This window comes from Erinaceus europaeus, chromosome 15, assembly GCF_950295315.1.
Source record: "Erinaceus europaeus chromosome 15, mEriEur2.1, whole genome shotgun sequence".
Classification (NCBI taxonomy): domain Eukaryota; kingdom Metazoa; phylum Chordata; class Mammalia; order Eulipotyphla; family Erinaceidae; genus Erinaceus; species Erinaceus europaeus.
The window spans coordinates 19247212-19274788 of NC_080176.1; the positions used below are offsets into that span (position 1 = coordinate 19247212).

The window sequence follows — 27577 nt, forward strand, 5'->3', positions numbered from 1 at the left end:
GTGTCTGGCTTCAGCAGGGAAGCCCAGAAAAGGCATTCAGGAGGGGGACAGGGAAAGGGCCGCTCTGACCCCAGCCTTTATTGGGAGAAACACCGGGTCACTTGGTCTTGGTCTTGCCTTTGGCTGGAGGTGTCTGGGAAGGCCGCTCCAGCGCTGCCAGCTTGTTATTGAGCCTGTCCTCACTGGCACTGAGCCGTTCCTCCACCAGCTGTTGGAGCTGCCCCAGTTCCTTGCTCAGCTGGGACTTGATGTAGGCTCGGAGGAGAGTGACCTGGCCTACAGGGGCAGGAAAGAAAGGGTGGGTCTGAGGCTTAGTCTTTATCCCCTGGCTGGGCAGACACTACTTCCAAGAGGTCCCTGGGGCCTGCACAGCATGGCTTCCGTTCAGAAAACATCAGCCAGCCCTTCTGGGAGAGGTGGACCTTGTGTCCTTGTCACGGATGCTGAGCTGCTACTGTGTGTAACCACATAGATTATTCAGCCTCCCCACACCAGTTCCCACGTGTAAAATGTGATGACATGCAACTTCTGGGCAGGGAGGAGCAGGGGAGGGGGTTAACATTAAATGCTCGAATCGAGGCCTGTGTGTTCACTATTGTCGCTAGAGTCATTGAGAATCACCCTTTCTTGGAGTTCACTCAAGCTGCTGTGCTTTGATCTGTCACCCTGGACGTACGAGTAAGGCATCACTTGGAGACAGGATGCTGTGACTGAAAACATCTACAACCTGATGTGGCCTAAATCCTTCCTTGTCCACCTGCCCCAAGCCAGGGCACCCGAATCCCTTCGGGTCCTCACTCGGTTCTTGCTCTGGCTTGACCACTGCCTCCTCTTCCTGCTCCTGTGCAGTGCCTGCCTGCTCCTCCACCTCCTCAGTTTCTTCCTTCTCTGCAAGCCAGAAATGGGGGGCAGCTTCATCTTTGGGCTGAGCACAGCCTCCCCTCAGCATAGCCCAAGTCCCGGCAGAATCCCTTACCTGGCTCGCCCTCAGGAGAGCACTGGTCTGGCTGCAGTCCCATGTAAGTCAAAGACAGATCCAGCTGCACCTGGAAGTGGGGGGGGGGCTGAGGGGAGCCGTCTGCACCGAGGGACAGCGGGGGCGGCCTCTTGCAGTCCATGACCCGGTACCTGTGGCGTGAAGACGTATTTGTAGAGCTTGAAGTGGCGGAAGTAGGTGTTGACCACGTAATCGGCCAGCGCCAGCAGCTGCTCTTCCTTGAAGAGGTTTATGCTGAAGGGGGGCCGCTGTGGGAGGCAGAGCGCTGGCCACCTCCAGTCAGGCGCCCCACCCCGTCTGCTCTAAGTGCCCGGCTGTCCAGGAACACGGCAGCCCTCTACACCCTTCAGAGGAAGGTGAGGGAGGGTGGGAAACTGACCCTGACTCCATGGCAGAAAAGGACACTGGTGAAGTAGCGGTAACATTCCTCCAGATTGCCCAGGGGGGTTGCTGGGAGGGAAAGTAAGATGCAACAGTGACCTTCCCACCCTGCTAATCACTTCCTTTTACTTAGCACTAAGTACTAAACATAGGCTTTCAGGTGACAGATTGAAGGTCAGAGAGAGGGTTCATCATGGCCTCCAAGAAAGGCTATGTACATGACCCAGGTTCAAGCCCTGGCACTACATGGGAGATGCTCTAGCACCAGAGGAGGCTCCAGTGGTGTAGCATCTCACCCTTTCTCTGAAGGACAAAAGCAGTTTGGAGTAGTGAAATCACACATGTATGAGGCCACCAACCAACTTCAAAGCAACTAGCAATTAAAAAAAGTGGATTGGGTCAGGGCGATAGCATAATGAATGGTTATGCACAGAAACTAATGCCTGAGGTCCTAGATTCAGTCCCCCACACCACCACAAGGAAGAACTGAGCAGTGTTCTGGTAAAGCGAAGGTAGATCTTAGTCTGGGAGGTAGTACAGTAGATAAAACGTTTGGATACAGTGAATAAGACATGAGTCCTGAGTCCAGTCCCTGGAAGCAATGTACAGAATGATGCCCTGGTTCTCTTTCTCTGTCTTATCTCTCATAAATAGTATCTTTTTTTTTAAGTATTTTATTTATTTTAACTTTTTTTGAGAGAGATGAAGAAAGACACAAAAACACCAGAGCACTTGTTCATCTCTGGTTTACAGTGGTGCGGGGGATTGAACCTGGGACTTGGGAGCCTTGGGCATGAGAGTCTCTGCATAACCATTATGCTATCTGCCCCCGCCCAAATAATATCTTTTTTAAATGGGAATGAGGGGGTGGGGATCTGGAGCTATTTTGCTGACTGCTCTGCACACTTTCCAACGATAGCCTCATAGGATGCTCCATCCTTATTTGGTAACTGGAGGACTTCAAAGGTGAACTAGTTTGTCCTGCCAGTTATGGCAGGACAGACTGCAGGCAGTGGGGACTCCCCTCTTTCCCAGGGTCACATGTGCAACCTCAGCCCCCTCCTCGCCTCCATCAGCTGCTCCCTCACCAACACAAGCTTTGTGAAGGTCCTGGAGCATGGCACACACTGTTGACGTCTGCTCCAGGGAGAAGCCCTGCTGGCGGCAGAAGATGACTGCATGGGAGAAAAGGTCCAAGATGATGGCTTCCCGCAGGTTCTCCGCAGGACAGTCTAGCCCCAGCAACTTGGCCAGCACCCTTGGGAGTGACGGCAAGGAATAAGTGGCGATGGAAGGCCCCCTCTTAACCGCCTCACATGCTCTGCGCTATGTGTTCCTCATCCTTCCCCCGCCCCATCCCCCCAGGGAGCTGCTTCCCCTCTGGTCCCCTTCCCTCATACTCCCTCATCTCATCAGTGCCGACTGCCTTCTCCAGCTGATGCATGGAGTGGATGTCCAGGTACTTCCTGTCAGAGTGAAAGAGAAGGAGTTGGCAGGCACTAGACATTAGCTCCGTGGCAGTTCTACGATGGCGCTGAGTCTGAAGCTGGACCCTTCCACCCAGGTGCTGTGTTCTAAGCAAGTGACTTCCGTCTCTAGGCCTCCTTTCCAACACTTTGGCCAATATGAACTGTTAAGAATCTCTTCATAGGGAGTGGGGCGCAAAGGTGAAAGGAGCGGTGTAAGGATCCTGGTTCGAGCCCCCAGCTCCCCACCTGCAGGGGAGTCACTTCACAAGTGGTGAAGCAGGTCTGCAGGTGTCTGTCTTTCTCACCCCCCTGTCTTCCCCTCCTCTCTCCATTTCTCTCTGTCCTATCCAGCAACAATATCAGTAACAATAACCACAACAACAATGGGGAAAAAAAAGGGCAACAAAAGGGAAAAATAAGTTATTTAAAAAAAAAAAACCAAGGGCAAAAAAAGGGAAAATAACTAAATATAAAAAGTAAAAAAGAGGAAGAATCACTTTATTTAGAAACCTTGCATTTCCTTTGCAGTATGCCTTTGGGCAAACCCCACTGTGGGCCTCAGTGTCCCATTTGTACAAAGTCCTGACATCCCATTTATACTCTGTCTTGGGCCCCTTTCTTCCTGTCCTTCTCTCTTTGTACTGGCGAGGGACAATAGCTGGTTTCAAGTCACCTACCAGCAGTTTGACAGGAACAATGTTTATTCAATGTTAACTGTCCCAAGTTTTTCACACTCACCACATGCATATCCTGGGCTGGGGCAATGGTGGCTGCAGAGAGAACCAGGGAGAACTGAGTGAAGAACCAGAGAGAACCGAGTGAAGCCTTGCTCCCAGCCTCTAGGCTAACACTACGTGTCAAGAATCCTGCAAGGCAGAGCTGTGTTCTGGGCCCTTCCAGAGTCTTTAGCAGGCCTGAGACTGGCTTCCTTCCTTCTCACCTTAAAAATTATATGACGTAGGGGCCGGACGGTGGCGCACCTGGGTAAGTGCACATACTACGATGCTCATGGATGCAAGTTCAAGCCCTGGTCCCCTGGTCCCCACCTGCAGGGGAAAAGCTTCACGAGTGGTGAAGCAGGGCTGCAAGTGTCTGCGTCTTTCCCTATCTCCCCCTCTCCTCTCAATTTCTCTCTGTCTCTATTCAAAAATAAGTGACGATTTAAAAACCAAAACTATGTATGATGTAATGTCCGCCAGCGAGGTACCTATTTTGCCATGCACACAACTCAGATTCCAGCCTGGCTTCACATCGTTCGGGTGGTGTAGTGTTTTTCTCTTAATCTACCTCCAAAAGTAAATAAGTAAAGTGCCCCAGAGCGTGAAGCCCACACACCGCGGGGGCTGAGCCCCGCCGTCTCTAGTGTTTGTGGGGACGCCACTCTGGGTCACACACAACCGGCCTCTAAGCCAGCGACGCCCCGGGTCACAATAGCAAAGTAAACCCGCTGCGTCCAGGCGCCCTTTTATCAATATTGGCGGGAGCCTGTGTCCCGCGCTCACCGGGAACAAGGTGGCTGAAGGGTCTTCATTGGCTTCTGCAGAGACCACTATCCGGAAGTCGGGTGTCTTGCCCGTCTCCACGCACGCGGCCGGGTCTTCCTCCGCGGGTTCCTGCCGGGGTTCGGAGACGAGGTCCTGCTCGCTCTGCATTCCAGGGCCTGGGGATACGCTTTGGATGGGTCAACTCTTCGCTCTTCCGGGCTGCGGTTTCCTGCAGGCTCTGTCCCGCTTGTCTCTGAGGACACCTGGCTCTCGAGCAGAGCAGCCACGATCGAGTCCCTGTCCGAGAGCTGCCAGTCTCAAGCGTGACGGTTGTCAAAGGGTCGCAGAGAGGAAGCTGGTCTCTGTTGCCCTCGCTAATCCAGAGAGAACGCGCGTGCGTACTAAATTGCGAGCCCTCCCTTCAAACTCGGTCATGGGAAGCCCGCGTTGTCTTCAACGCTAGAAAACTGTGGCGTCTGTTACCATGGAAACTCCCTACTGGCCAATCACAGAGCAAAAGAAAAAACGTCTGGGAAGATCCCAAACGCAACCTCAGAGGCGGGACAAAACGCGACCAATTGAAACAGGAAGTTCAAGACTTTCGTCACTTCCGGTTCTCCACTAGGCGCCTGCGCTTTGGGTTCAGAGGCCGGTGACGTCCGGTGCAAGCCAAGATGGCGGAGCTGAGCTGCTCCTGCTGCTGCGGGTGAGGAGCCCGGCACTGGCGGGGCAGCACCCAGCAGCACTGTGCTGGGAGTCTCGGGGCTACAGAGCACCGGACGCTCCCCACCTCTGCTCTCCGCCTCCTGCAGGTGACGGTGGTGCCACCTTCGCTTGCCTTAACGTCCCTCGGGAGACCCTGCACGGCTTCTCGCCGCTTCAGCCATGTCTGGGCCCGGCAACAAGCGCGCCGCCGGCGACGGGGGCTCGGGGCCCCCGGAGAAGCTGAGCCGCGAGGAGAAGACCACAACCACGCTTATAGAACCCATTCGTCTCGGAGGCATCTCCTCCACGGTTCGTGGGCTCCTGCCCCAGCCCCGGAGCTTGCCGGATTCCGTCTCTGGTGTCTGCTCAAACAGTCCAGAACCTTATTCCCAGTCCCCAAGCTTATCAAGGCCCACTTGACAGAACACTCTGTGGAAGCGAACCAGGAACACATTTGGCTTGTCTTTACACATTGGAAAGCAGGGCCCCCGGAGGGGGTGGGGCGAGTGACTTGACTGCAAGGAAAGAGGCAAAACAAAAACAGACCGGGCCCCTCCTCACAGCCAAGAGCCTTTCTCTCTAGGTGTCTGAGTGTCTTTAAATCCCCTCAGCAGTTAGGGGGGTCCACCCCTCTCCCTCCTATTCCAGTTGTTCTCCTCTGTCCTTCAGTAGCTGGATTCGTGGGTCCTGTTTAACCCTTTCCTTGGTCCCTTTGTTTTCCTTGGTAGGAGGAGATGGACCTGAAGGTTCTACAGTTCAAGAACAAAAAACTGGCAGAGCGCTTGGAACAGCGACAGGCTTGTGAAGATGAGCTCCGAGAACGAATTGAGAAGCTGGAGAAGCGGCAGGCCACAGATGATGCCACACTCCTCATCGTCAATCGCTACTGGGCACAGGTAGGTAGATGCTTCTCTGCTTTCCAGGACCTGGCCTTGACCCAGCCACCCGTCCTCAGACTCGTCTGCTGGGAGAGAAGTGTCCTAACATTTTGGAGGCTTTCTCTGTCCAGCTGGATGAAACGGTGGAAACCCTCCTCCGGCACCATGAAAGCCAGGGAGATCTGTCATCGGGAACAGAAACGACTGGAACCCTGGAGGGGCCAACCCGTGAAGAGACCCCTCTCCCAGAGCCAGGGACATCAGAGCTGAGAGGTAGGACCAGAGCCCTGGGTGGTTGAATTGTGTCCTGGGAAAGGTTCCAAAGAGAATGGGATTTTGACAGTAGGCTCCTGAATTCTCTGTCTTCTTCCAGACGCACAAGATTAATTTGCATGTTTGGGCAACAAATTCATGGGCTGACACTCATTTAGTTAAAACAAAATAATGGGCTGAGGCGAGAGCATAATGGTTATGCAAATGGTTTTCATGCCTGAGGCTCTTGAGTTCCCGGGTTCAGTTCTCAGCACCATTATAAACCAAAGCTGAGTAGTGCTTTCGTTAAAATAAATAAAATAAAATTAGGCATTGGCTGTGTACTTGGCACAATTTTAGATTTGGAGGAAATAAAGAGAAGCAAAACATACAGGAGACCAGGGGACAGCTCACCTGGTAGAACACCCACCTTAGCATGTGTGAGCACCCAGGTTCAAGACCCCCAGTCCTCGCCTGTATAGTGGAAGTTTCATGAAAACTATAGCAGTGCTGAAGGTGACTCCCCCCCCCCCCCGTCCCCTTTGTCAGAGAAAAAAATGTGTAGGAACAGGTTCAAGCCCCTGGTCCCCATCTGGGGGTGGGGGGGGGGGTGGGGCTTCATGAGCAGTGAAACAGAGCTGCAGAAATCTCTTTCTGTGTTTCTTTATCTGAAAGAAATAACATTAGAAAGAAAGAAAGGAAAATACTGACCTAAGCAAGAAGTATAAGGGCCCTTGGAAAGAAATTAGCCTGTGTGGTTCTAATTTAGATTGGGATGACAAAAAAACTTACGTTGAGGAAGTGGTTTGGGAGCCCTGTGACTGTGAGGAAATTACCTCCCGAGGCTGTTGTTCCACTTTCAAGATGGGAGAGAACAGTGTCCGCAGGTGTTGGTTGTCTGACTTGCAGCACTGCTTCGCCGCCCCGAAGCTTTTTCCCTGCACATGGGGAGTGGTGGCTTAAACCTGGGACCTTTCGGGCTGTAACACGTGCACCCAACCAGATCTGCCCCCGCCTGGGCCCCTGATCTAGTAGTCCCTTTGCTGTTGGAAGATTCAGTCTGGAATTGTGACTACTGCTGTTCTCATGAGGATTTGCCTGTCCCTCCCAGACGCCCTGGGCATGCAGCTGCGGACCCCTCTCAGTGAGCCAGCCCTGGCTTTTGTGGTGGCCCTGGGCGCCAGCAGCAGTGAGGAGGTGGAGCTGCAGCTGCAGGGCCGGATGGAGTTCTCTAAGGCAGCCGTGTCCCGGGTGGTGGAGGCCTCAGACCGCCTGCAGCGCCGAGTGGAGGAGCTCTGTCAGCGAGTGTACAGCCGAGGTTAGTTCTTTATCCTTTATACCCCGTCATCCCCTTTGCGTCATCGTCTTCTCACTCCAGAGTCTCCAGTAAGTCGTTTAGTCATGACCCAGAGGGCAGGCGTAGCTCGTGCATGGTGCATGGGGGTTCTGCTTTGATTCCTGCGGCTGACCTCTAGAACGGGGGGCGGGGGGTGGTGGTAGCCCAGATACAGCCTGAGAAATCATTTGGTTTGGTCATGATAGTCAGGTCTCAAAAGTCAGTACACAGGGAGCCGGACAGTGGGGCAGTGGGTGAAGCACACATGGCGCAAAGCGCAAGGACCGGCATAAGAATCCTGGTTCGAGCCCCCGGCTCCCCACCTGCAGGGGAGTCACTTCACAGGCGGTGAAGCAGGTCTGCAGGTGTCTATCTTTCTCTCCCCCTCTCTGTCTTCCCCTCCTCTCTCCATTTCTCTCTGTCCTATCCAACTATGACAACAGCAATAACAACAACAATAAACAACAAGGGCAACAAAAGGAAAAAAAATAAATTAAAAATATGTCAGTACATTAGGAGCCTTGTTCATGACAACGTTAAGAACGAAATTTTCTTTTTTCTTTTGTACCAGAGCACTGCTCAGCTCTGCCTTATGGTGGTGCAGGGGATTGAACCTGGGATTTTGGAACCTCAGCCATTAGAGTCTCTTTGCATAACCATTAAGCTGTCTACCCCCGCCCATTAAGAGCTATTTTTAAAAATATTTTATTTATTACCTTTTGTTGCCCTTCTTGTTTTATTGTTGTAGTTACTGATGTTGTCGTTGTTGGACAGGACAGAGAGAAATGGAGAGAGGAGGGGAAGACAGAGAGGAGGAGAGAAAGACACTTGCAGACCTGCTTCACTGCTCGTAAAGTGACTCCCCTGCAGGTGGGGAGCCAGGGGCTTGAACCGGGATCCTTACGCCGGTCCTTGCACTTCACGCCACATGTGCTTAACCTGCTGCGCTACCACCTGACTCCCCAAGAGCTTTTTTTTTAAATATATGTATATTCCCCCCCCATGTAGCCCTTGTTGTTTTAGTTATTATTGTTGTTGCTGTCCTTGTTAGATAGGATAGAGAGAAATGGAGAGAGGAGGGGAAGACAGAGAGGGGGAGAGAAAGACACCTGCAGACCTGCTTCACTGCCTGTGAAGTGACTCCCCTGCAGGTGGGGAGCCGGGGGCTCGAACCGGGATTCTTATGCCGGTCCTTGCGCTTTGCGCTACGTGTGCTTAACCCACTGCGCTACCACCCAACTCCCAAGAGCTAATTTTAAAGTTGATCATTTTGTATTGTCCACAAGTGATAATATAAATAGCAAAATGACCCTTGGCAGGAAAAGAGTTTCCCCGCTCCTTCTCTAGAAAAATCTGGAAGTCCCAGGTTCAATCTCCCGCACCACCGTAAGCCAGAGCTGAACAGTACTCTGGTAAAAAGAAGACTGGAGGGCTGCCGGTAAAATGGCTCCCTTACATAGTTCGCTACTTGGCCATGTGCGCAACCCAGGTTTGAGCCTGGCCCCCACAACACTGAAAGAAACTGTGGTGCTGTGGTCTTTTGCACTCTGTATAAAAAAGAGAGAGGAAGAGAGGAGTTGGAAGGTGGTGCACTGGGTTAAGTACACATGTGCCAGGATCTGGGTTCCAGCCCCTAGCTCCCCACCTGGGGTGGTGTTGTGGTCAGTCACTTCACAAGCAGTGAAGCAGGTCTGCAAGTGTTTCTCCACCTCTCTGTCTCCCCTTCCCATCTCAGTATCTTTTTTTTTTAAATTTTTTTAAAATATTTATTTCATTTATTTATTCCCTTTTGTTGCCCTTGTTGTTTTATTGTTGTAGTTATTATTGTTGTTGTTGTTGTTGGATAGGACAGAGAGAAATGGAGAGAGGAGGGGAAGACAGAGAGGAGGAGAGAAAGATAGACACCTGCAGACCTGTTTCACCGCCTGTGAAGCGACTCCCCTGCAGGTGGGGAGCCGGGTTTCGAACCGGGATCCTTACTCCGGTCCTTGTGCTTTGCGCCACCTGCGCTTAACCCGCTGCGCTACTGCCCGACTCCCTTTTTTTTTTTTTTTTTTAATATTTATTTATCTATTTTCCCTCTTGTTGCTCTTGTTTTTTTTTTTTAATTGTTGTTTTAGTTCTTGTTGTTATTGATGTTGTTGTTGAATAGGGCAGAGAGCAATGGAGAGAGGAGGGGAAGACAAAGGGAGAGAAAGACAGACACCTGCAGATCTGCTTCACCGCCTGTGAAGCGACTCCCCTGCAGGTGGGGAGCCGGGGGCTCGAACCAGGATCCTTACGCAGGTCCTTGCGCTTTGTGCCACATGCGCTTAACCTGCTGCGCTACCGCCCGACCCCCCTCAGTTTCTCTTCTTATCCAGTAAAGTGAGGATGGCCTCCAGGAGCAGTGGATGTGTAGTGCCAGCACTGAGCCCCAGCGATAACCCTGGGGTGGGGGCGAACTAACAGTGGTTCCGAGGTCCTAGCTTCATTCCCCCGATTCCCACAAGTCAGAGCTGAACAGTGCTCTGATTAAATCGAAAAAAGAGCGAGACGTCTGGACCGAGTTGCTGTAATAAGATGCTGGTGGGCCCAACCCCTATGGCTGGTGAGCACATTGGAGCACTCTGCGTAAATATTGGTAACTCCTAGGACCAAGCAGCAAGTCCAGGTATTGCAGCCTGACTGATGTCTCCCCTTTAGCTCTGTCACTCTAGCCCGAGCATCTTAGATACATTGCCTCTTACCTGCTGTGGGGGTTGGGACTTCTGATCTGTGTGAATTTGGCAAGACAGCTGGTGGATCACACTGGGCACACAGCTCGCTCACTCCAGGACAAGTTAGTACTTTACCCTATTTATATCCCCGAGCTAGGTTCCTACATAAGCCTTGCTTTTGTAGGGGACAGTGAGCCCCCCAGTGAGGTGTCTCGGGCACGCACCCGAGAGCTGGGACGGGAGAGCCAACGGTTACAGGACCTGGCCACCCAGCTCCAGGAAAAACATCACCGCATCTCGCTGGAGGTAGGAGTTGGGCTCCAGGGAGTGGGGTCCGAGCCACGGCTTGATTTGGTTCAGATAGACATAAGAGAACCTCCCGGAGGGAGCTTGGTGTCCTCGTCTAAGCGTCTGTCCCTCTCACTGTGCCAAGTACTCGGAACTCCAGGACAAAGTGACATCGGCAGAGACCAAGGTGCTAGAGATGGAGACAACAGTAGAGGACCTGCAGTGGGACATCGAGAAGCTGCGCAAGCGGGAGCAAAAGCTCAACAAGCACCTGGCCGAGGCCTTGGAGCAGGTAGGGCTGGGCGGCGAGGGCCCCAGGAGCCGGGGCCGGGGGCGGAGGGCCCGGGTTTTGTCCATTCACACCCGTCTGCCTCTCTCCACTCCACAGCTCAACTCCGGCTACTACGTGTCTGGGAGCTCCGCTGGCTTTCAGGGTGGCCAGATCACACTCAACATGCAGAAGGTGAGCCCACGTTGGTCTTGCATCCCGCCCATGACCCTCATATTCTCCAGCCTTGTGGTCGCCTCCAGAATGAGCACTCTGAGACCCTTCCGTGCCCCCCATGCTGCTCTCTGTTTTACTCACTCCTATGTGTAATTTAGTAGTGAGTGGTCGCTGTGTGCCTGCCACTATACTGGGAGACAGGCATGTCGTGGGAAAAGAAAGCAGATAAAGTTAAAGCTCTCTGGGGCCTAGATTCTAGTTTAGAGGGGCAGATACACTAAGGGAAATACAAGGCTGGCATGTACGTGCATGAAGTGTCAGGTATGTCATTACTAGTAGTAGTGTATTAATGAGAGAACCAGAACATCATTCTAGTAGTACATGGGGAGACGGCATAATGGTTCTGCAAAAGACTTTTATTTATTTATTTATTCCCTTTTGTTGCCATTGTTGTTTTATTGTTGTAGTTATTATTGTTGTCGTTGTTGGATAGGACAGAGAGCAATGGAGAGAGGAGGGGAAGACAGAGAGGGGGAGAGAAAGACAGACACCGGCAGACCTGCTTCACCGCCTGTGAAGCGACTCCCCTGCAGGTGGGGAGCCGGGGGCTCGAACCGGGATCCTTACTCCGGTCCTTGTGCTTTGCACCACCTGCACTTAACCCACTGCACTACCGCCTGACTCCCTGCAAAAGACTTTCTTGCCTGAGCTCCCAGGTTCAATCCCCAGCACCACCATAAGTCAGAGGGTCATGTCTGTCTTATGTTTCTATCTATCTACCTGTCTGTCTGTCTGTCTGTCTCTTTCTCTGTAAGATGAGTAAAAGTATTTAAAAAGAGTTCAATGACATATCTAATGAGAGAACTAGAGCCTGAACTAGAACTAGAACTAGAACTCTGGTATGCGTCCTTGACAGGGATTGAAGTTAGGACCTCAGACTCGAGAGTCCAGTGCTTTACCCACTGCACCACTTCCTAGACCACAACCTGAGTGAAATTAACCTGAAGGAGAAAGACAGATACCGGATAATCGTGTGGGATTCCTAAAACAAAGCAAGATCAAGTGGTGGCATTTTAATAACTCTTGGTCTATATTAGCAGATCTGAGACTGCTAAAGGGGTCGGGACTAAGTGGTGGTTGGAAGCCTGGTACCCTACCACTGTGGGGAGGTGGTGTGCTTGTGATGCTTGGGATGAACTAACACTTTGAGGACATAGGAAATCATATTCCTGAGACAAAAGTAGTTTCAGTTGTTTGTTTTTGCCAAAGCACTGCACAGTTCTTGTTTGGGGTAGTGCTGGGGACTGAACCCGGGACCTTTGGTACCTTAGGCATGAATGCCTTTTTGCATTCATGTGTTATCTCCTTGGCCCACAATAATAGCCTTGTAAAACCATAGTGTTACCAGCACATAGAACTGCAATGGAAAGCACAGAGAAAATGCCCTATTTTGTGGTCCAGGAGGTGGCGTAGTGGATAAAGCATTGGATTCTCAACCATGAGGCCCTGAGTTCAATCCCTGGCAGGACATGTATCAGAGTTTAGATCTGGCTCTTTCTCTCCTGCCTTTCTCATGAATAAATAAAAATTCTTTTACAAAAACAAATCAAAAAAAGCCCTTTTATTTTCTAAAGATTCATTGCTTTTTATTAAAGTACCAGTGCACCACTGGAACATGTGGTGTGCCTGAGCTCAAACTCAGGACCTCATACTTGAGAGGCCAGTGCTTTATCTGCTGGACTACCTCCTGGGCCACTGTGTTGGAGTTGATTGGCATTGCCCGCTGGGTGGCTGAGGGCACACCTCTGAGAGGGTGTATTTGTATTTGATCTCTGTCGCTTTCCTCTCCGGCCTTCATTCTCTCACCTCTGTTCACTGTATTTTCTTGGTGTTGTGGGAGGCCAGTTTCTCTCTTCTTCAGCCGGCTCTTCCATTCCTCCTGGAGGGCACATCCCCGACTCCTTGTCCCTTATGGGCGTCTGTTCCCAGCCCTGTGTATGCAAAGCTGAATTCCCTTTCACTTCCCTGAAAGTGAGTGCTAGGGAGGATGCTTGAGTCTGGCTTGTCCCTGGAAATTCAGGTTCTGCCCATGCCCAGAACAGGGGAGCCCAGGTGGGGTGCCTGCTGGAGCCCTGCCCGACCTCTGCAGCTTTCCCCACCCCGTAGTTTGAGATGCTGAATGCAGAGTTGGAGGAGAACCAGGACCTGGCCAACAGCCGCATGGCAGACCTAGAGAAGCTGCAGGCCGAGCTGCAGGGGGCAGTGCGGACCAACGAGCGCCTCAAGGTGGGCTGTGTGTGGGGTGGGGGTGGGGGGCCCGAGCCTACAAGGTGGGGGCTGAGCCTTGACCCCTCTCCCTGGTGTCGTTGGCCCAGGTGGCTCTGCGGAGCCTGCCCGAGGAGGTGGTGCGGGAGACGGGGGAATACCGCATGCTGCAGGCCCAGTTCTCACTGCTCTACAACGAGTCCCTGCAAGTCAAGACCCAGTTGGATGAAGCCCGGGGGCTGCTGCTGGCCACCAAGAATTCTCACCTGAGGCATATCGAGCATATGGAGGTGTGGCCCTGGGCTGGGCGGAGGGGCGCTGGCTGAGCTGGTGCTGAGCTGGGGGTGAGGGCCTGCTCCTGTGCAGACAGTCCAGGCCTCACATGCCTCCCAGGGCTCTCTTGGGAGCAGAGTCTCTCTTAAGACGCTGAGGTCTGAGGTTGGCCAGGGGGCTGTGGGGTTGGGAGTCCAGAATGCCCTCCATCCCCACAGAGCGATGAGCTGGGGCTGCAGAAGAAGCTTCGCACTGAGGTGATCCAGCTGGAGGACACGCTGGCGCAGGTCCGCAAGGAGTACGAGATGCTGCGCATCGAGTTCGAACAGAACCTGGCGGCCAACGAGCAGGCGGGTATGTGGTGAGCATGGACCTGGGGCGGAGCCTTCTCTGGAACTGCCGGGCCGGGTGGGGCTGTGATTCCTCCAGGCTAGGAGGTCAAGCCCCTTCCTGTTACAGTGCCTCTGCTATGTCTTTCTTTCTTTCTTCCTTCCTTTCTTCCTTTCTTTCTTTCTTTCTTTCTTTCTTTCTTTCTTTCTTTCTTTCTTTTAATTATTGGATAGAGACAGAAATTGAGAGGGGAGAGGTAAAGAGGAAAGAGTAAGACACCTGCAGCCCTGCTTCACCACTTGTGAAGCTTTCCCTCTGTAGGTGGGGACCAGGGGCTTGAACCTGGGTCCTTTTGCACAGTAATGTGTGTGCTTAACCAGGTGCGCCACCACCTGGCCCCTCTTTTTAAAATTTTTTTATTATCTTTATTTACTGGATAGAGACAGCCAGAAATCGAGAGTGGGGGAGATAGGGAGGGACTTTGACAGAGTGACACCTGCAGACCTGCTTCACCACTTGTGAAGCTTCCCCCATACAGGCAGGGACCAGGGGCTCGAACTTGAATCCTTGCACATTGTAACGTGTGCTCAAGCAGGTGCGCCACCACCCGGCCCCGCGCCTCAGCTCTCGATGGAAAATGGGACCACTGGCCGGGGAGATAGTTCAGCAGTTTACATAACAGACTTTCATTCCTGGGGTTCAGCACCAGAAGCCAGAGCTGAGCAGTGCTCTGGTCAAGAAAAAGAAAGAGGCAGTGGTGCACCTCCTTGAACACACATGCTGCTATGCACAAGGGCCCAGGTTTAAGACCCCATTCCCTACTTACAGAGGGGAAGCTTCACTAGCAGTGTTGCAGGTATCTCTCTTCCTTCTTCCCCTCTCTCCTTTCCCTTCTTAGTTTCTTCCTATCCTACAAAATAAAATAGGTATTTTTTAAAAAGGACCACAGCCGCACCACCATAAGCCAGAGCTGAACAGTGCTCTAGCCGAAAAAAAAAAAAAAAAGGACCACAGCATGCAGTTCAAAGGCACAGTGATGGTCCTGGTGGACTGAGTGGCTAGTGGATCAAGCTCAGCCAGGGCACAAGCCTGTGCCACGTCCCCCCAGCCACCCCAACCTTGTGGTGTCTCTGCCTTTGAGGTAGTCACTGATGGTACAAAGAGAGCGGTCCAGAGTTGGCACAGTAGATGAAGCATTGGACTCTCAAGCATGAGGTGTTAAGCTCGATCCCTGGCAGCACATCTACCCAAGTGATGTCTGCTTCTTTCTCTCCATTTCTCCTTCTCATAGATAAACAAAATCTAAAAAAAGAACAAAAACAAAAAAACAGACATGACATTCAGGGGCTTAGTAGTGGCACACCGGGTTAACAGCACTCACCTTACAGTGTACAGGGACCTGGGTTCAAGTCCCTGGTTCCCACCTGCAAGGGGAAAGCCTCATGAGTGGTGAAGCAGGGCTGCAGGTGTCTCTTTCTATCTTGCTCTCACCTCTCAATTTCTCTTTGTCTCTATCCAATAAGTAAATAAAATAAATTAAAAATAAATAAATAACAGAGGTAGGACATTCAGAGGCCTGGTGGTGGCACAACTGGTCGAGCACACACAGTACCATATGCAAGGACACAGGGTCAAGCTCCTGGCCCCCACACACAGAAGGAAGTGTTAGTAGTAGTGAAGCACTGCTGCAGGTGTGTCTCTGTCCATCTGTCCGTCCCTCCCTCTCTCACTCCTTCCCTCCCACTTCAGTTTCTGTCTCGAGCCAATTAAGAAAAGTGGGAAAAGGATTTCAATGGCACCTGAGGAGCAGGCTCTCTTCTAGGCTTTGAAACTATGCCTGGGCAAAAGCCCAGAGAGTGAGCCCAAGTGAGGCAGACAGAGGGTAAAGAGGGAGAATCTGGGCCCGGCGACAGCTCTCCCGCCAGCAGGCCCCACTCGCCTTCCCCCAGGGCCCATCAACCGCGAGATGCGCCACCTGATCAGCAGCCTCCAGAACCACAACCACCAGCTGAAGGGGGACGCCCAGCGCTATAAGCGCAAGTTGCGGGAGGTGCAGGCTGAGATTGGCAAGGTGAGGAGGGGCCGCCGGGGAGCCTTGACTCCACCCCAGCGAGCCCACTCACCTGGCCCTGTTCTCTTTGCTGCTGCAGCTCCGGGCCCAAACTAGCGGCTCCACCCACTCCATCCCTGGCCTGGGCCACCCAGAAGACTCGACCATCAGCACCCCAGCTCCTGGCAAAGAGGAGGGTGGCCCAGGCCCTCTCAGTGCCCCTGACAACAGGAAGGAGGTGGCTTCCACGCCTGGGACCACCACAGCTCCGGTGCCGATGAAGAAAGAGGAGCAGCTTCCCACTGAGGAAGACGGCCAGGCTCTAACCCCTGGCCCCCAGGGCCCCTCCAGCCGGGGCCGAGAACCCGAGGCCAGGCCTAAGCGGGAGCTCCGGGAGCGGGAAGGGCCTGGTGTGGGGCCTCCTCCGGTAGCCTCAGCCCTCTCAAGGGCTGACCGGGAGAAGGCCAAGGCGGAGGAGGCCAAGAGGAAGGAGTCAGAGCTCCTCAAAGGTCTTCGAGCGGAGCTTAAGTGAGGCCCTCTTCTCTTCTCCTCCCGTCCCTGAATGGGATCCCCAACCCTGCTCACCGGGCCTTTCTCTGTGTCCCCTCCAACCTCCCCAGGAAAGCTCAGGAGAGCCAGAAGGAGATGAAACTGCTGCTGGACATGTACAAGTCGGCACCCAAGGAGCAGCGGGACAAGGTGCAGCTCATGGCCGCCGAGCGCAAGGCCAAGGCTGAGGTGAGGGCAGGTAGGGCCCGCAGGGCATGCTGGGAGGTTGCTCCCCAGGTCCCAGGCTGAGCTGAGCACCAGGCCAGCAGGAAGTGGTGACCAGTGCTCCCTTCCCCACTCCTCCCACCCCACGGCTACAGGTGGACGATCTGCGGAGCCGCATCCGGGAACTCGAGGAGAGGGACCGAAGGGAGAGCAAGAAGATCGCGGATGAGGATGCCCTGCGGCGCATCCGGCAGGCGGAGGAGCAGATCGAGCACCTGCAGCGCAAGTTGGGTGCCACCAAGCAGGTGCCACTCCCTCTGGGGCCACTTTGTTCCGAGCGCTGGGGTGGCCTCAGCTCGCGTGCCGGGCACCTCTGGCTGGCTGACCACGCAGGCCCACTCCCAAGCACATTTCCCTGTGGTCTCGCTGTCCGTTGCTCACACCCCACATCTGCACACACTCACCACAGGAGGAGGAGGCGCTGCTGTCGGAGATGGACGTGACGGGCCAGGCATTTGAGGACATGCAGGAACAGAACGGGCGGCTGCTGCAGCAGCTGCGAGAGAAGGACGACGCCAACTTCAAGCTGATGTCAGAGCGCATCAAGGCCAACCAGATCCACAAGCTCCTGCGGGAGGAGAAGGACGAACTGGGCGAGCAGGTGCTCGGCCTCAAGTCCCAGGTATGGCCGCCCCGGGCCCACTGGGCAGTGCCAGGGAGACAGCAGTGCCCTGCCCTGAGCCCCCGCCCCTCCCTCAAGGTGGACGCCCAGCTGCTGACCGTGCAGAAGCTGGAGGAGAAAGAGCGGGCCTTGCAAGGCAGCCTTGGCGGCGTGGAGAAGGAGCTGACGCTGCGCAGCCAGGCCCTGGAGCTCAACAAGAGGAAGGTGAGTTTGGGTCCGAGGGACGCTGCTGACCCCCAGCCTCACTTCTGTTGTGACTGCACCCCGGGAACTCAACAGCCGGCTCTGCCACCCGCCTCCCCCCAGCTCCCACTTGGCACACTGTGCTGATGACTGTGTGCTTGGTCACATCTCGATCGCAGTATCCTGTGGTAATTTGGAGGAGACAGGCTTCAAGAAGCCCGTTGATTTACTCAAAGAAGGCAAGAGAGAACTGGGTTTGAGGCCTGCATCTTTGGCCTTGGGGCTCATAGCTTTTCGCTCTGTCAGTTGGCTGGAATATGGGGATATCAGTACACAGTCACATAAGCCTGACGGACACCTCGCAGGGGCACTCGTTTTATCCTGTGCCTGACCAAGCTCCCAGCCTGGCCGCTACCAGCTTTATTGTTCTAGTGACTTCCTCTCTGTCTCTGTCTATCTGGTGGGGGTGGGGGGAATCTTTTTTTTTTTTTTTTTAAATATTTATCCCTTTTTGTTGCCCTTGTTTAATTGTTGTAACTATTACTATTGTTGTTATTGATGTCGTCGTTGTTGGATAGGACAGAGAGAAATGGAGAGAGGAGGAGAGAAAGATGGACACCTGCAGACCTGCTTCACCGCCTGTGAAGCGACTCCCCTGCAGGTGGGGAGCTGGGGTTCGAACCGGGATCCTTACACAGGTCCTTGCACTTCGCACAACGTGTGCTTAACCCGCTGCGCTACCACCCGACTCCCCAGGAATCTGCTTTGAGCAGTAACACCAGTGAAGAAAGAATTACCTAGCTTAGGGGCCAGAAGACAGTGGAGTTTACCTAGTAAGGGCAGGCAGGGGGGTGGGGGTGGTGAAGTCCCAGTTCCACATGGAGACACCACATCATAGGACAAAGCACTAGTGCTGTGGTGTGCTTCTGAATGGAAAAGTTGACCCAGGAATGGTGAAATTGAGAATGTGCAAGATTCCAGTGCTTTTTTAAAATTTTATTTTATTCCCTTTTGTTGCCCTTGTTGTTTTATTGTTGTAGTTGTTGCTGTTGATGTTGTCATATAGGACAGAGAGAAGTGGAGAGAGGAGGGGAAGACAGAGAGGGGGAGAGAAAGATAAGACACCTGCAGACTTGCTTCACCAATTGTGAAGTGACTCCCCTGCAGGTGGGGAGCCGGGGCTCGAACCGGGATCCTCACACTGGCCCTTGTGCCATGTGCACTTAACCCGCTGCGCTATTGCCCAACTCCCTCCAGTGCTTTTAAAAGTGCGTGTGTGTTTACTATAATATTTTTTGGTAAATATTTAAGAGTAGCACGGCCAGCCCTGTACTTTTCACTGACTGCTAGGATTAACAGTTTTGTTTTTTTTACCAGAGCACTGCTCAGCTCTGGCATATGGTGACGCTGGGGATTGAACCTGGGATTTTGGAGCCTCAGGCATGAAAGTCTTTTGCAGAACCTGTTATGCTATTTCCCTAGTACTTTTTTTTTTTTAAATACTTTATTTATTTATTCCCTTTTGTTGTCCCTGTTTTTTTTTTTTATTGTTGTCGTTGTTGAATAGGACAGAAAGAAATGGAGAGAAGAGAGGGAGAGAAAGATAGACACCTGAAGACCTGCTTCACCGCTTGTGAAGCGACTCCCCTGCAGGTGGGGAGCCAGGGCTCGAACCAGGGACCCTTCTGTTGGTCCTTGTGCTTTGCACCATCTGCGATTAACCCGCTGCGCTACAGCCCGACTCCCTACTTTTTTTTTTTAATGTGCCAGAAGTTGAATCTAGAACATCAAGCATATGCTCTGCTGCTGAGCGGCATTTTGTTTGGAGAGACAGGGAAAGGAGTGGTGTTCTCACTGAGCTCCTCCCCTGCCCTGCAGGTGGGGCTGGGGGCTTGAACCTAGGTCTTCTGGCACCATGACGGGCATGCACTACCAGGCACACACCACCAGCACCCAGCCGCTCCCAGCTTTCCTCCTCTATCCCCTGCTGCTCCTTGCTCTTCTCCAGTTGACTCATGTCAGCACTGTCATGTGTGTTCTTGCTGTGTTAGCGCCTCTGCTGAGTGCTAGAGAAACCACAGGAACCCGAGTGTGCTCCAGGAGCGTCAGCTTCTAGTCTGGAGGTATGGTAGAGCAGGCCGGCCCCCCCATAGATAAAAGAATTGGCTGCAGGTCACCTTAATTCTCAGTCAGTGACACTGGAGCTGAGGCCGGGGGACGTTATAGGGAAACAGTGTTTGTGGCTTGTTATGGGGAGCAGAGTGAACCGGAAAAGTCAGAATGAAGGCAGACTTGAGCAGGAGGGGAGGGGCATAGGGAGGGTCCCAGCTTCAGCACTAGGATTGTGGGTCTGTTACATACATACATATATATTATGTATTTGTTTTTTAAAAAATGTCTTTTATTGACTATTGGATAAAAACAGCATTTGAGAGGGGGAGGGAAATAGGAGAGACAGAGACACCTATAGCCCTGCTTCACCACTTGTGAAGCTTTTCCTCTGCAGGTGTGGGGCCTGAACCTGAGTCCTTGCTCACTGGAATGTGAGTGCTTAACAGGTGCACCACCATTTGCCTCTTTTTCTCTCTCTTTTTTTTTTTTTTTTTTTTTTGCTATCAGGGTTATTGCTGGGGCTGGGTGCCAGCACTGTGAATCCATTGCTGCTGACTTTTTGCTTGTTTCTAATTTTATTTGATAGGACCAAGAGAAATCGAGAGGGAAGGGGAGAAAGAAAGACACTTATAGACTGTACCAGTGCTTGTGAAGTTTCCCCCCTACAGATGGGGAGTGGGGAATCGAACCTGGGTCCTAGCACACTGAAACATGTGCACTCAGCTGGGTGCACTACTGCCTAGCTCCCCAGCACTAGAATGTTTATTTACTTTTTAATTACTATTATAAATTTTTTAACATTTTTATTATCTATTTATTCAGTAGAGACAGCCAGCAATCGAGAGGGAAGGGGGAGATAGAGGAGAAAGAAAGACTCCTTCAACACTACTTCACCACTTGCAAAGCTTTACCCCCGCAGCTGGGGACTATGGGCTCAAACCCAGGTCCTTGGGCATTGTAATATGTGCACTCAACCAGGTGCGTCACCAGCTAGGCCTCACTTCAGTGTTTAATACCATTGTCTGCGGACTGTGGTTTCATATGTGGGTCTCAGCCTCCCTTCCACCCCCCACCCCAGGCTGTGGAAGCGGCCCAGCTGGCAGAGGACCTGAAGGTACAGCTGGAGCATGTGCAGGCCCGGCTACGGGAGATCCAGCCCTGCCTGGCAGAGAGCCGGGCCGCCCGGGAGAAGGAGAGCTTCAACCTCAAGAGGGCTCAGGTGTGTGCCTGGGTGCAGGCGGGTGGCCTCTGGGCACCAACACGGCCTGGGCGCTGGCAGAGATCTCGGGCAGGTATAGGACCTGCACTCAGCCTCACCCCTGCTCCCAGGAGGACATCTCCCGGTTGCGGCGGAAGCTGGAGAAGCAGAGGAAGGTGGAGGTTTACGCTGATGCCGACGAAATCCTCCAGGAGGAGATCAAGGAGTACAAGGTAGGGCCGAGGGGCTGCATGGGGCCCTTGGCAGACGTTGTAGTGTAGTCTAAGGACTCCGGAAGTGGAGGAGGACAGCAGCTGGAGGGCAGGTGGCCGAGTCTTGCACAGACTGACTTCAGGGCACAAAAGCTGTCTGAGCGCTTGAACCTGATGGTCTGTCTGAGGCAGCAGCCAAGGAACTGTCCCTCGTGTGCCCTTTAACCTGCCTGGGGCAGGGGTGGTCAGCAGGCCCCTGGAAGGATGGGCTGCCAAGTGAGCCTGGAAGAGCAGGTTGGGGCGGAGAGGAGAGAGTTCTGGTTACGAGGAGGGCCAGAGGTAGAGGTTCCAGTGGAGGAGGCGTGCCGCGGAGGGGGAGCTGGCTGTCCTAGGTGGAAGAGAGACGGGGTGGGGATGCACAGGTGGTGAGCAGGGCGTGATCTGGCTTTTCCTGCGGGCTGTGTGGGACAGCGAGTGGTTTCTCACCAGAGTGACGGGGTCTGCTGTGCAATTGGGGTTGGGCGGAAGGAGTAGAGGCCAGAAGTGGAGCACGTACTCACCTCCCACAGCCAGTGCTGAGACCTGGGTAGGGGGCCAGTGGCATTCAAGACTTGAGAGGAGCAGGTGTTGGGGACAACGATAAAGGAGCATAAGAACGAGGGGCCTGGGGGCGGGGGCAGATTGCATAATGGTTACACAAAGAGACTCATGCCTGAGGCTCCAAAGTCCCGGGTTCAATCCCCTGCACCACCATAAACCAGAGCTGAGCAGCGCCCTGGGAAAAAAAGAATGAGGGGCTTTGGTGGGGGAGCTAGCCTAATGGTTATGCATACATTCTCAAGCTTGAGGCTCTGAGGTCCCAGGTTCAGTCCCCCACACCACCATATGCCAGAATTGAGTGGTGCTCTGGTTTAAAAAAAAAAAAAAAAAAGAGCAAGGTGCCTTAGGAGAGGCTTGGCTGTGTGGGAAGATGCTCAAATGAAAGGGCTGGAGGACCAATCTGGGCTATCCTTTGGGAAGCTCAGTAAGGCTTAGGAGCTGGTGAGCAGGGGAGGAGAAACCTGTGGCCTGGAGGGATGGTGCCATAGGAGGTTAAGTGAGTCAGCAATGAGAGAGACACATGTATTGAGGAAGGAGAGAGACCCTCAGGTTCAGGTTCATGAGGTCTCAGGAGTAAAAGCCAGACTGAAGGCAAAGAGACTGTCTGCTGAGGGTTGGGATCTGAGGGTTTGGAGCCTGTGGGCCAGAGTTTCAGGCAGGCGGAGGGGGGGGGAATCGGGTGCTGAATTGAGAAAGCTTTTTTTAATATTTATTCCCTTTTGTTGCCCTTACTGTTTTATTGTTGTAGTTATTATTGATGTCATCGTCATTGTTATGTAGGACAGAGAGAAGTGGAGAGAGGAGGGGAAGACAGAGCGTGAGAGAAAGATAGACACCTGCAGACCTGCTTCACCACCTGTGAAGTGACTCCCCTGCAGGTGGGGAGCCGGGGACCCAAGCTGGGATTCTTACACCAGTCCTTGCACTTAGTGCCACGTGCACTTAGCTTGCTGTGCTACCGCCCAACTCCTGAGAAAACTTTGTTTTTTAAATTATCTTTATTAAATGGATACCAGGGACCCTTCTGTCGAAATCGAGGGGCAAGGGAGTGATTAGGAAAGAGGCAAAGGGACACCTGCAGCCCTGCTTCACCACTTGTGAAGCTTTCCCCCTACAGATGGGGACCAGGGGCTCAAACCTGTGTCTTTGCACATTGTAACGTGCGTTTAACCAGGTGTGCCACCACCCGGCCCCAAGAAAACTTTAAAAAAAAAAAAATTAAAATTAAAATATAGGGAGTCAGGCGATAGCGCAGTGGGTTAAGGGCAGGTGGCGCGAAGTGCAAGGACCAGCTTAAAGATCCTGGTTCAAGCCCCCAGCTCCCCACCTGCAGGGGAGTCGTTTCAGCAGTGGTAAAGCAGGTCTCTGTCTCTCTCTTGCCCTCTCTGTCCTCCTCTTCTCTCTGTCCTATCCAACAACAACATCAATAACAACAATAAAACTACAAGGGCAAAAGGAATATATATATGAATATTTGGGGGGACGGGCGGTAGTGCAGTGGGTTAAGCGCAGGTGGTGCAAAGCGCAAGGACCGGCGTAAGGGTCCTGGTTCGAGCCCCTGGCTGCCCACCTGCAGGGGAGTCGCCTCACAGGCGGTGAAGCAGGTCTGCAGGTGTTTTTTCTCTCCCCATCTTCCCCTCCTCTCTCCATTTCTCTCTGTCCTAACAACATCAATAATAACAACAGAAAGACAAGGGCAACAAAAGGGAAAATAAATACAATTTTTAAAAAATAAGTAAAAAAAGGGTGGAGGGTAAATAGCATAGTGGTTATGCAAACAGACTCTCATGCCTGAGGCTCCAAAGTCCCAGGTTCAATTCCCCGCACCACCACAAACCAGAGCTGAATAGTGCTCTGGTTAAAAATAAATAAATAAATAAATATATATATATATAAATATATATATATATTTATTTATTTATTTATTTATATATTTTATATATATATATATATATATATTAAAAAAATATTTGCTCTTAAAAAATTAAAATAGTGGTTTGGGAGGTGGTGTAGTAGATAAAGCATTGGACTCTCAAGCATGAGGTCCTGAGTGATCCTCAGCAGCATATGTACCAGAGTGATGGCTGGTTCTTTCTCTCCTATCTTTCGCATGAATAAATAATTTAAAAAAAATTAAAATATACAAAGTAAAGGGGTCGGGCAGTATTGCAGTGGGTTAAGCACACATGGATGGCTGTAAGGATCCAGGTTCGAGCCCCTGGCTCCCTCCCTGCAGGGGGGTCACTTCTCAGGCGATGAAGCAGGTCTGCAGGTGTCTATCTTTCTCTCCCCGTCTCCCCTCCTCTCTTGATTTCTCTCCTATCCAACAATAACAATAATCCAACAGCAATAACAACAACAATAAACAAGGGCAACAAAAGGGAAAAATAGCCTCCAGGAGTAGTGGATTCGTGGTGCAGGCACCGAGCCCCAGCAATAACCCTGGAGGCAAAAATAAATTAAAACGGTGTTTATTGGATAGAGACATAATTCAAGAGAGAAGGTGGTCAGAGAGGAAGACACCTTGCTTCATCAGTAGCAAAGTGTTCCCCCAGCAGGTGGGGGTCAGGGGACCCTTAAACCTTAAGTCCTTGCACATCAACGTGTGCAGGCAGAGAGCAGGCACATAGTGGTCAAACACCAGAGGGTTTACTGGAGAGGCCAAAGGAGACTTGGGGGCTCAGAGCCCGGGTCTCCTCGGCCCAGGTTCATAGTGAGGGTCTGCTCCGATCCGCCTGGCTCCCAGCCCCCGGCAGGCTGGGTGGAGGCACTGGCAGGACGGCTCCCCATTGCCATCTTCGCCCACTCAGGCACGGCTGACATGCCCCTGCTGTAACACCCGCAAAAAGGACGCGGTCCTCACCAAGTGCTTCCACGTCTTCTGCTTCGAGTGTGTGCGGGGTCGCTATGAGGCCCGGCAGAGGAAGTGCCCCAAGTGCAACGCGGCCTTCGGAGCCCACGACTTCCACCGCGTCTACATCAGCTGAACCCGCGCTCCCCGGACTCTGGAATTCCTGTGGACCCTGGGGGCTGTGCCCCCAGCCCCTCCCTCACCCTCCACTCCGCACCCCGGGGACCCGGCCCCTGCCCCCACTCGGTGCTGGGGGAGCCCCGGTGCGTGCCGGTGGGTGGGAGCAGCCAGCCGGCCACGTGAGCGCAGGGTGGGGCTTCCTGGAAGCTGCCGAGCCCCCCAGCCCCGGGGACAAGCGCCCAACCCAGTGAGCACGGGGTGGCCTTGGCCTCTCAGAGTCCTGCTCTGAGAGGGGCTCCTCCCCAATGTCCCCAGCCCGGGCAGGACCGCCTGCCGCCCTCTAGGGAGCTCTGGTGCTCTGCCTTCATCTTGGTACTGTCCTCACCAGACCCCTCCCAGCTCCCCCTCTCCCTCCTGCACCCCAAAGCCCGGTGGGTCCCCAGTGCTGCCCCCTGCTTTCATCCTGGTGGCCTTAACTGCAGAGGATCCAGCTTCCCAGGAGGGAGCAGAGCAGCCGCCCGCCAACTTGCGATCATTCCAGGTGGAGGAGCTTCAAACGAAACGCCCTGTGACTGAGCCCGTTCCCCACGCCGCCGCCAGCGGCCGGACACGGTGGAGGCGGCAGCAGGGGCCTCGGGTCCCCGGGACCCACAGCCCCGTACAGGCTGGACATGGTTCTGAATAAACGGCCAACCTCAGCGCACACCGCAGTGGCCACGCTTTCTGCGCGGCGGGGAGAAAGCGCCGCTCCAACTGCCCCCCCCCCCGCGCGATGCACCTTGGGAAGTGCGGGCCCCGCCTCGCGCCGCGCGGGCACAGACAGACGGGGGCCTCGGTTACTTCCTTCATTGCCGCCGCCGCCCAGCTCAGGGCGCTGCAGGCTCCTAGGGCGCAGCCATCGGGCTGGAGTCAGCGCTGAGGGGGGGGGCCGCGGGCTTGGGGGCGGGGGCGGCGGCTCCTCCGCGCAGCCCCGCATTCCCCTCAGCGGCCGAGCCTTCGCGGGGGCTGGCCGCCGTATCCGCGTCCGGGGCCCAGCGGGCGCTAGGGGCGGCGGCGGGGCTGGAGCCGCCCGGCCAAGTCGGGCTGGAGACCGAAGTGCGGGCCGCCGTGGCTTCGGGCGCGGAGCTGGCGGCGGTGGGCGCGCTCGCCGAGGCGCGGGCGGCGGCGGGAGATGCCATCAGGCCGCCCGGGAAGTGGCGGCGGGCGCGGGCGGCGGGCAGAGCGCGGTGCGTCGCGTCACAGAGGCGAGGCCTCACCCCTGGGGGCGGGGCGGGGCGGGGCCCGTGGCGGGCGGGAGCGGCTGCAGTGCGGCGGCCGCCTGCCCCTTCTGGCCACAGGCTGGATTGAGCCCCTGACACCTCGAGTTGGCCCCAGTCTCCCGGTGGAGACGGGTGAGGTGTTGCCAGAAAGCCCAGCTTAACCAGCTGCTGTTTGCAGTCGGCAGTGGGGAATTTGTCGAGCAGGCAGTGAGCCCTAGCAATAACCTGGTAGCAAGTAAATAAACCTTTGAGGGCAGGGAGATGGAGCACATAACTGGCATGTATGACCTCGGGTTCCATCTCTGCTATCAAAACAAACTTTCCTGGGCGGAGGGGAGATAGCAGAATGGTTATGCGAACAGACTCCTATGCCTGAGGCTCCAAAGTCCCAGGTTCAACCCCCCGCACCACCATAAACCAGAGTTGAACAGTGCTCTGGTTAAAAAAAAAAAAAAAGAATCACTTAAAAACAAACTTTCCTGTATTCTGTGGTGCTGCCCTCTTCTGGTTTCCCGCCTACTGCGGGTCCTCTCCGCCATCACCTCCTGGTTATGTTCATCTAGGCCCCAACTCCTCCAGCACAGCTCTTTCCTAGCCCCAGGCCTAAAGATCATGTCCGTCTCTTATAAAACAACCTTGGGGGAGCCGGGCGGTAGCGCAGCGGGTTAAACTCACGTGGCGCAAAGCACAAGGTTCGAGCCTCCGGCTCCCCACCTGTAGAGTGATCATTTCACAAGCCGTGAAGCAGGTCTGCAGGTGTCTATTTTTCTCTCCCCCTCTCTGGCTTCCCCTCCTCTCTCCATTTCTCTCTGTCCTATCCAACAACAACGACATCAGTAACAACAATTTTTAAAAAGGGGCAACAAAAGGGAATAAATTAAAAAAAAAACACGTGGGGGCAAGGTGGTGGCACACCTGGTTGAGCACACATGTCACGATGTGCAAGGACCCAGGTTCAAATCCCCAGTCCCCACCTGTAGGGGGAAAGCTTTGCAAGTGGTGAAGCAGTGTTGCAGGTGTGTCTCTGTCTCTCTCCCATCCCTACCGCCCCCTTCTCTCTCGATTTCTGGATGTCTCTATCAAATAAATATAAAACAAACTCAATCGGTCCAGGAGGTGGCGCAGCAGCTGAAGGTCTGGGTTTACAGTCATGAGGTCCTGAGTTTGGTCCCTAGCGTCATTGTGCCAGAGTGATGCTCTAGTTCTCCTTCTCTTCTATTATTAATAAATAGATCGTTATTGTTTTCTTATTTAGGACAGGGGAGATAACATAATGGCTATACAAGACTCATGTCTGAGACTTCGAGGTCCCAGGTTCAATCCCCAGCATCACCATAAGCCAGAGCTGAGCAATGCACTGGTTACCCCTGACCCCTTGTTTTTCTGTCTCTCATAAAAGTAAAATGGGGGAGCAGGTGGTGGCACAGCTGGTTAAGTGCTTGCATTACAGTGCACAAGGACCCAGATAGAGGGAAAGCTTCAGGAAGAGTGAAGAAGGTCTGAAGGTGTCTCTCCCTCTGTCTCCCCCTCCCCACTCAATTTATGTTTCTACCCAATAATAAAAGCATTCAAAAAAATAAAAAGTAAAATTGGGTGGCCCAGGAGATGGTGCAGCAGATAAAGCATAGTACTCTCAAGCATGAGGGCCCAAGTTCAATCCCCGGCAGGACATGTACCAGAGTGATGTCTGATTTTCTCTCTTCCTAGCTTGCTTTTTTTTTTTTTTTTTTTTTTTTTTAACCAGAGCACTGCTCAGCTCTGGCTTATGGTGGTTTGAGGAACTTAACCTGGGAC

General features: G+C 53.4%; 2 protein-coding genes across 5 annotated transcripts; one reads left to right on the plus strand and one right to left on the minus strand.

The window, feature by feature from the left end:
* Positions 1–46: 46 nt before the first annotated feature.
* On the minus strand, positions 47–4875 carry CFAP119 (cilia and flagella associated protein 119). 4 transcript variants are annotated; one of them, XM_060173086.1, is made up of 9 exons: positions 4350–4875; positions 3586–3617; positions 2779–2844; positions 2467–2636; positions 1377–1447; positions 1129–1215; positions 977–1046; positions 799–888; positions 47–276 (listed from the first exon to the last, which is right to left on the minus strand). In XM_060173086.1, the coding sequence occupies exons 1-9, from the start codon at positions 4497–4499 to the stop codon at positions 98–100; spliced, it is 915 nt and encodes a 304-aa protein (XP_060029069.1). In that variant the 5' UTR covers positions 4500–4875; the 3' UTR covers positions 47–97. The 4 variants fall into 4 exon arrangements, with proteins under 4 accessions (XP_060029069.1, XP_016046765.1, XP_060029070.1 ...); XM_016191279.2 differs by having other exon boundaries at positions 1129–1245; positions 4350–4872; XM_060173087.1 differs by lacking the exon at positions 799–888 and having other exon boundaries at positions 1129–1245; positions 4350–4874.
* A 78-nt stretch (positions 4876–4953) lies between these two features.
* Positions 4954–25227, plus strand: RNF40 (ring finger protein 40). The gene is made up of 20 exons (XM_060173073.1): positions 4954–5037; positions 5144–5345; positions 5765–5932; positions 6046–6187; positions 7278–7484; positions 10386–10507; positions 10635–10781; positions 10878–10952; positions 13101–13220; positions 13310–13489; positions 13691–13826; positions 15752–15873; positions 15953–16380; positions 16473–16590; positions 16722–16871; positions 17036–17248; positions 17327–17452; positions 20622–20762; positions 20873–20974; positions 24364–25227. Exons 2-20 carry the CDS (start codon positions 5217–5219, stop codon positions 24538–24540), a joined length of 3003 nt encoding a protein of 1000 aa, XP_060029056.1. The 5' UTR covers positions 4954–5037; positions 5144–5216; the 3' UTR covers positions 24541–25227.
* The last annotated feature ends 2350 nt before the right edge of the window (positions 25228–27577 follow it).

Excerpts from the sequence above, each read along its gene's own strand:
- CFAP119 (XM_016191279.2), bottom strand. The coding sequence starts at position 4,499 with ATGCAGAGCGAGCAGGACCTCGTCTCCGAACCCCGGCAGGAACCCGCG. Across the intron at positions 2,637-2,778 it reads GGCACTGATGAGATGAGGGA|GGTGCTGGCCAAGTTGCTGG; the intron begins GTATGAGGGAAG and ends GTCACTCCCAAG. Across the intron at positions 1,448-2,466 it reads CCTTCACAAAGCTTGTGTTG|CAACCCCCCTGGGCAATCTG; the intron begins GTGAGGGAGCAG and ends TTTCCCTCCCAG.
- RNF40 (XM_060173073.1), top strand. The coding sequence starts at position 5,217 with ATGTCTGGGCCCGGCAACAAGCGCGCCGCCGGCGACGGGGGCTCGGGG. Across the intron at positions 10,508-10,634 it reads ATCACCGCATCTCGCTGGAG|TACTCGGAACTCCAGGACAA; the intron begins GTAGGAGTTGGG and ends CACTGTGCCAAG. Across the intron at positions 15,874-15,952 it reads TGCAGGCTGAGATTGGCAAG|CTCCGGGCCCAAACTAGCGG; the intron begins GTGAGGAGGGGC and ends TTGCTGCTGCAG.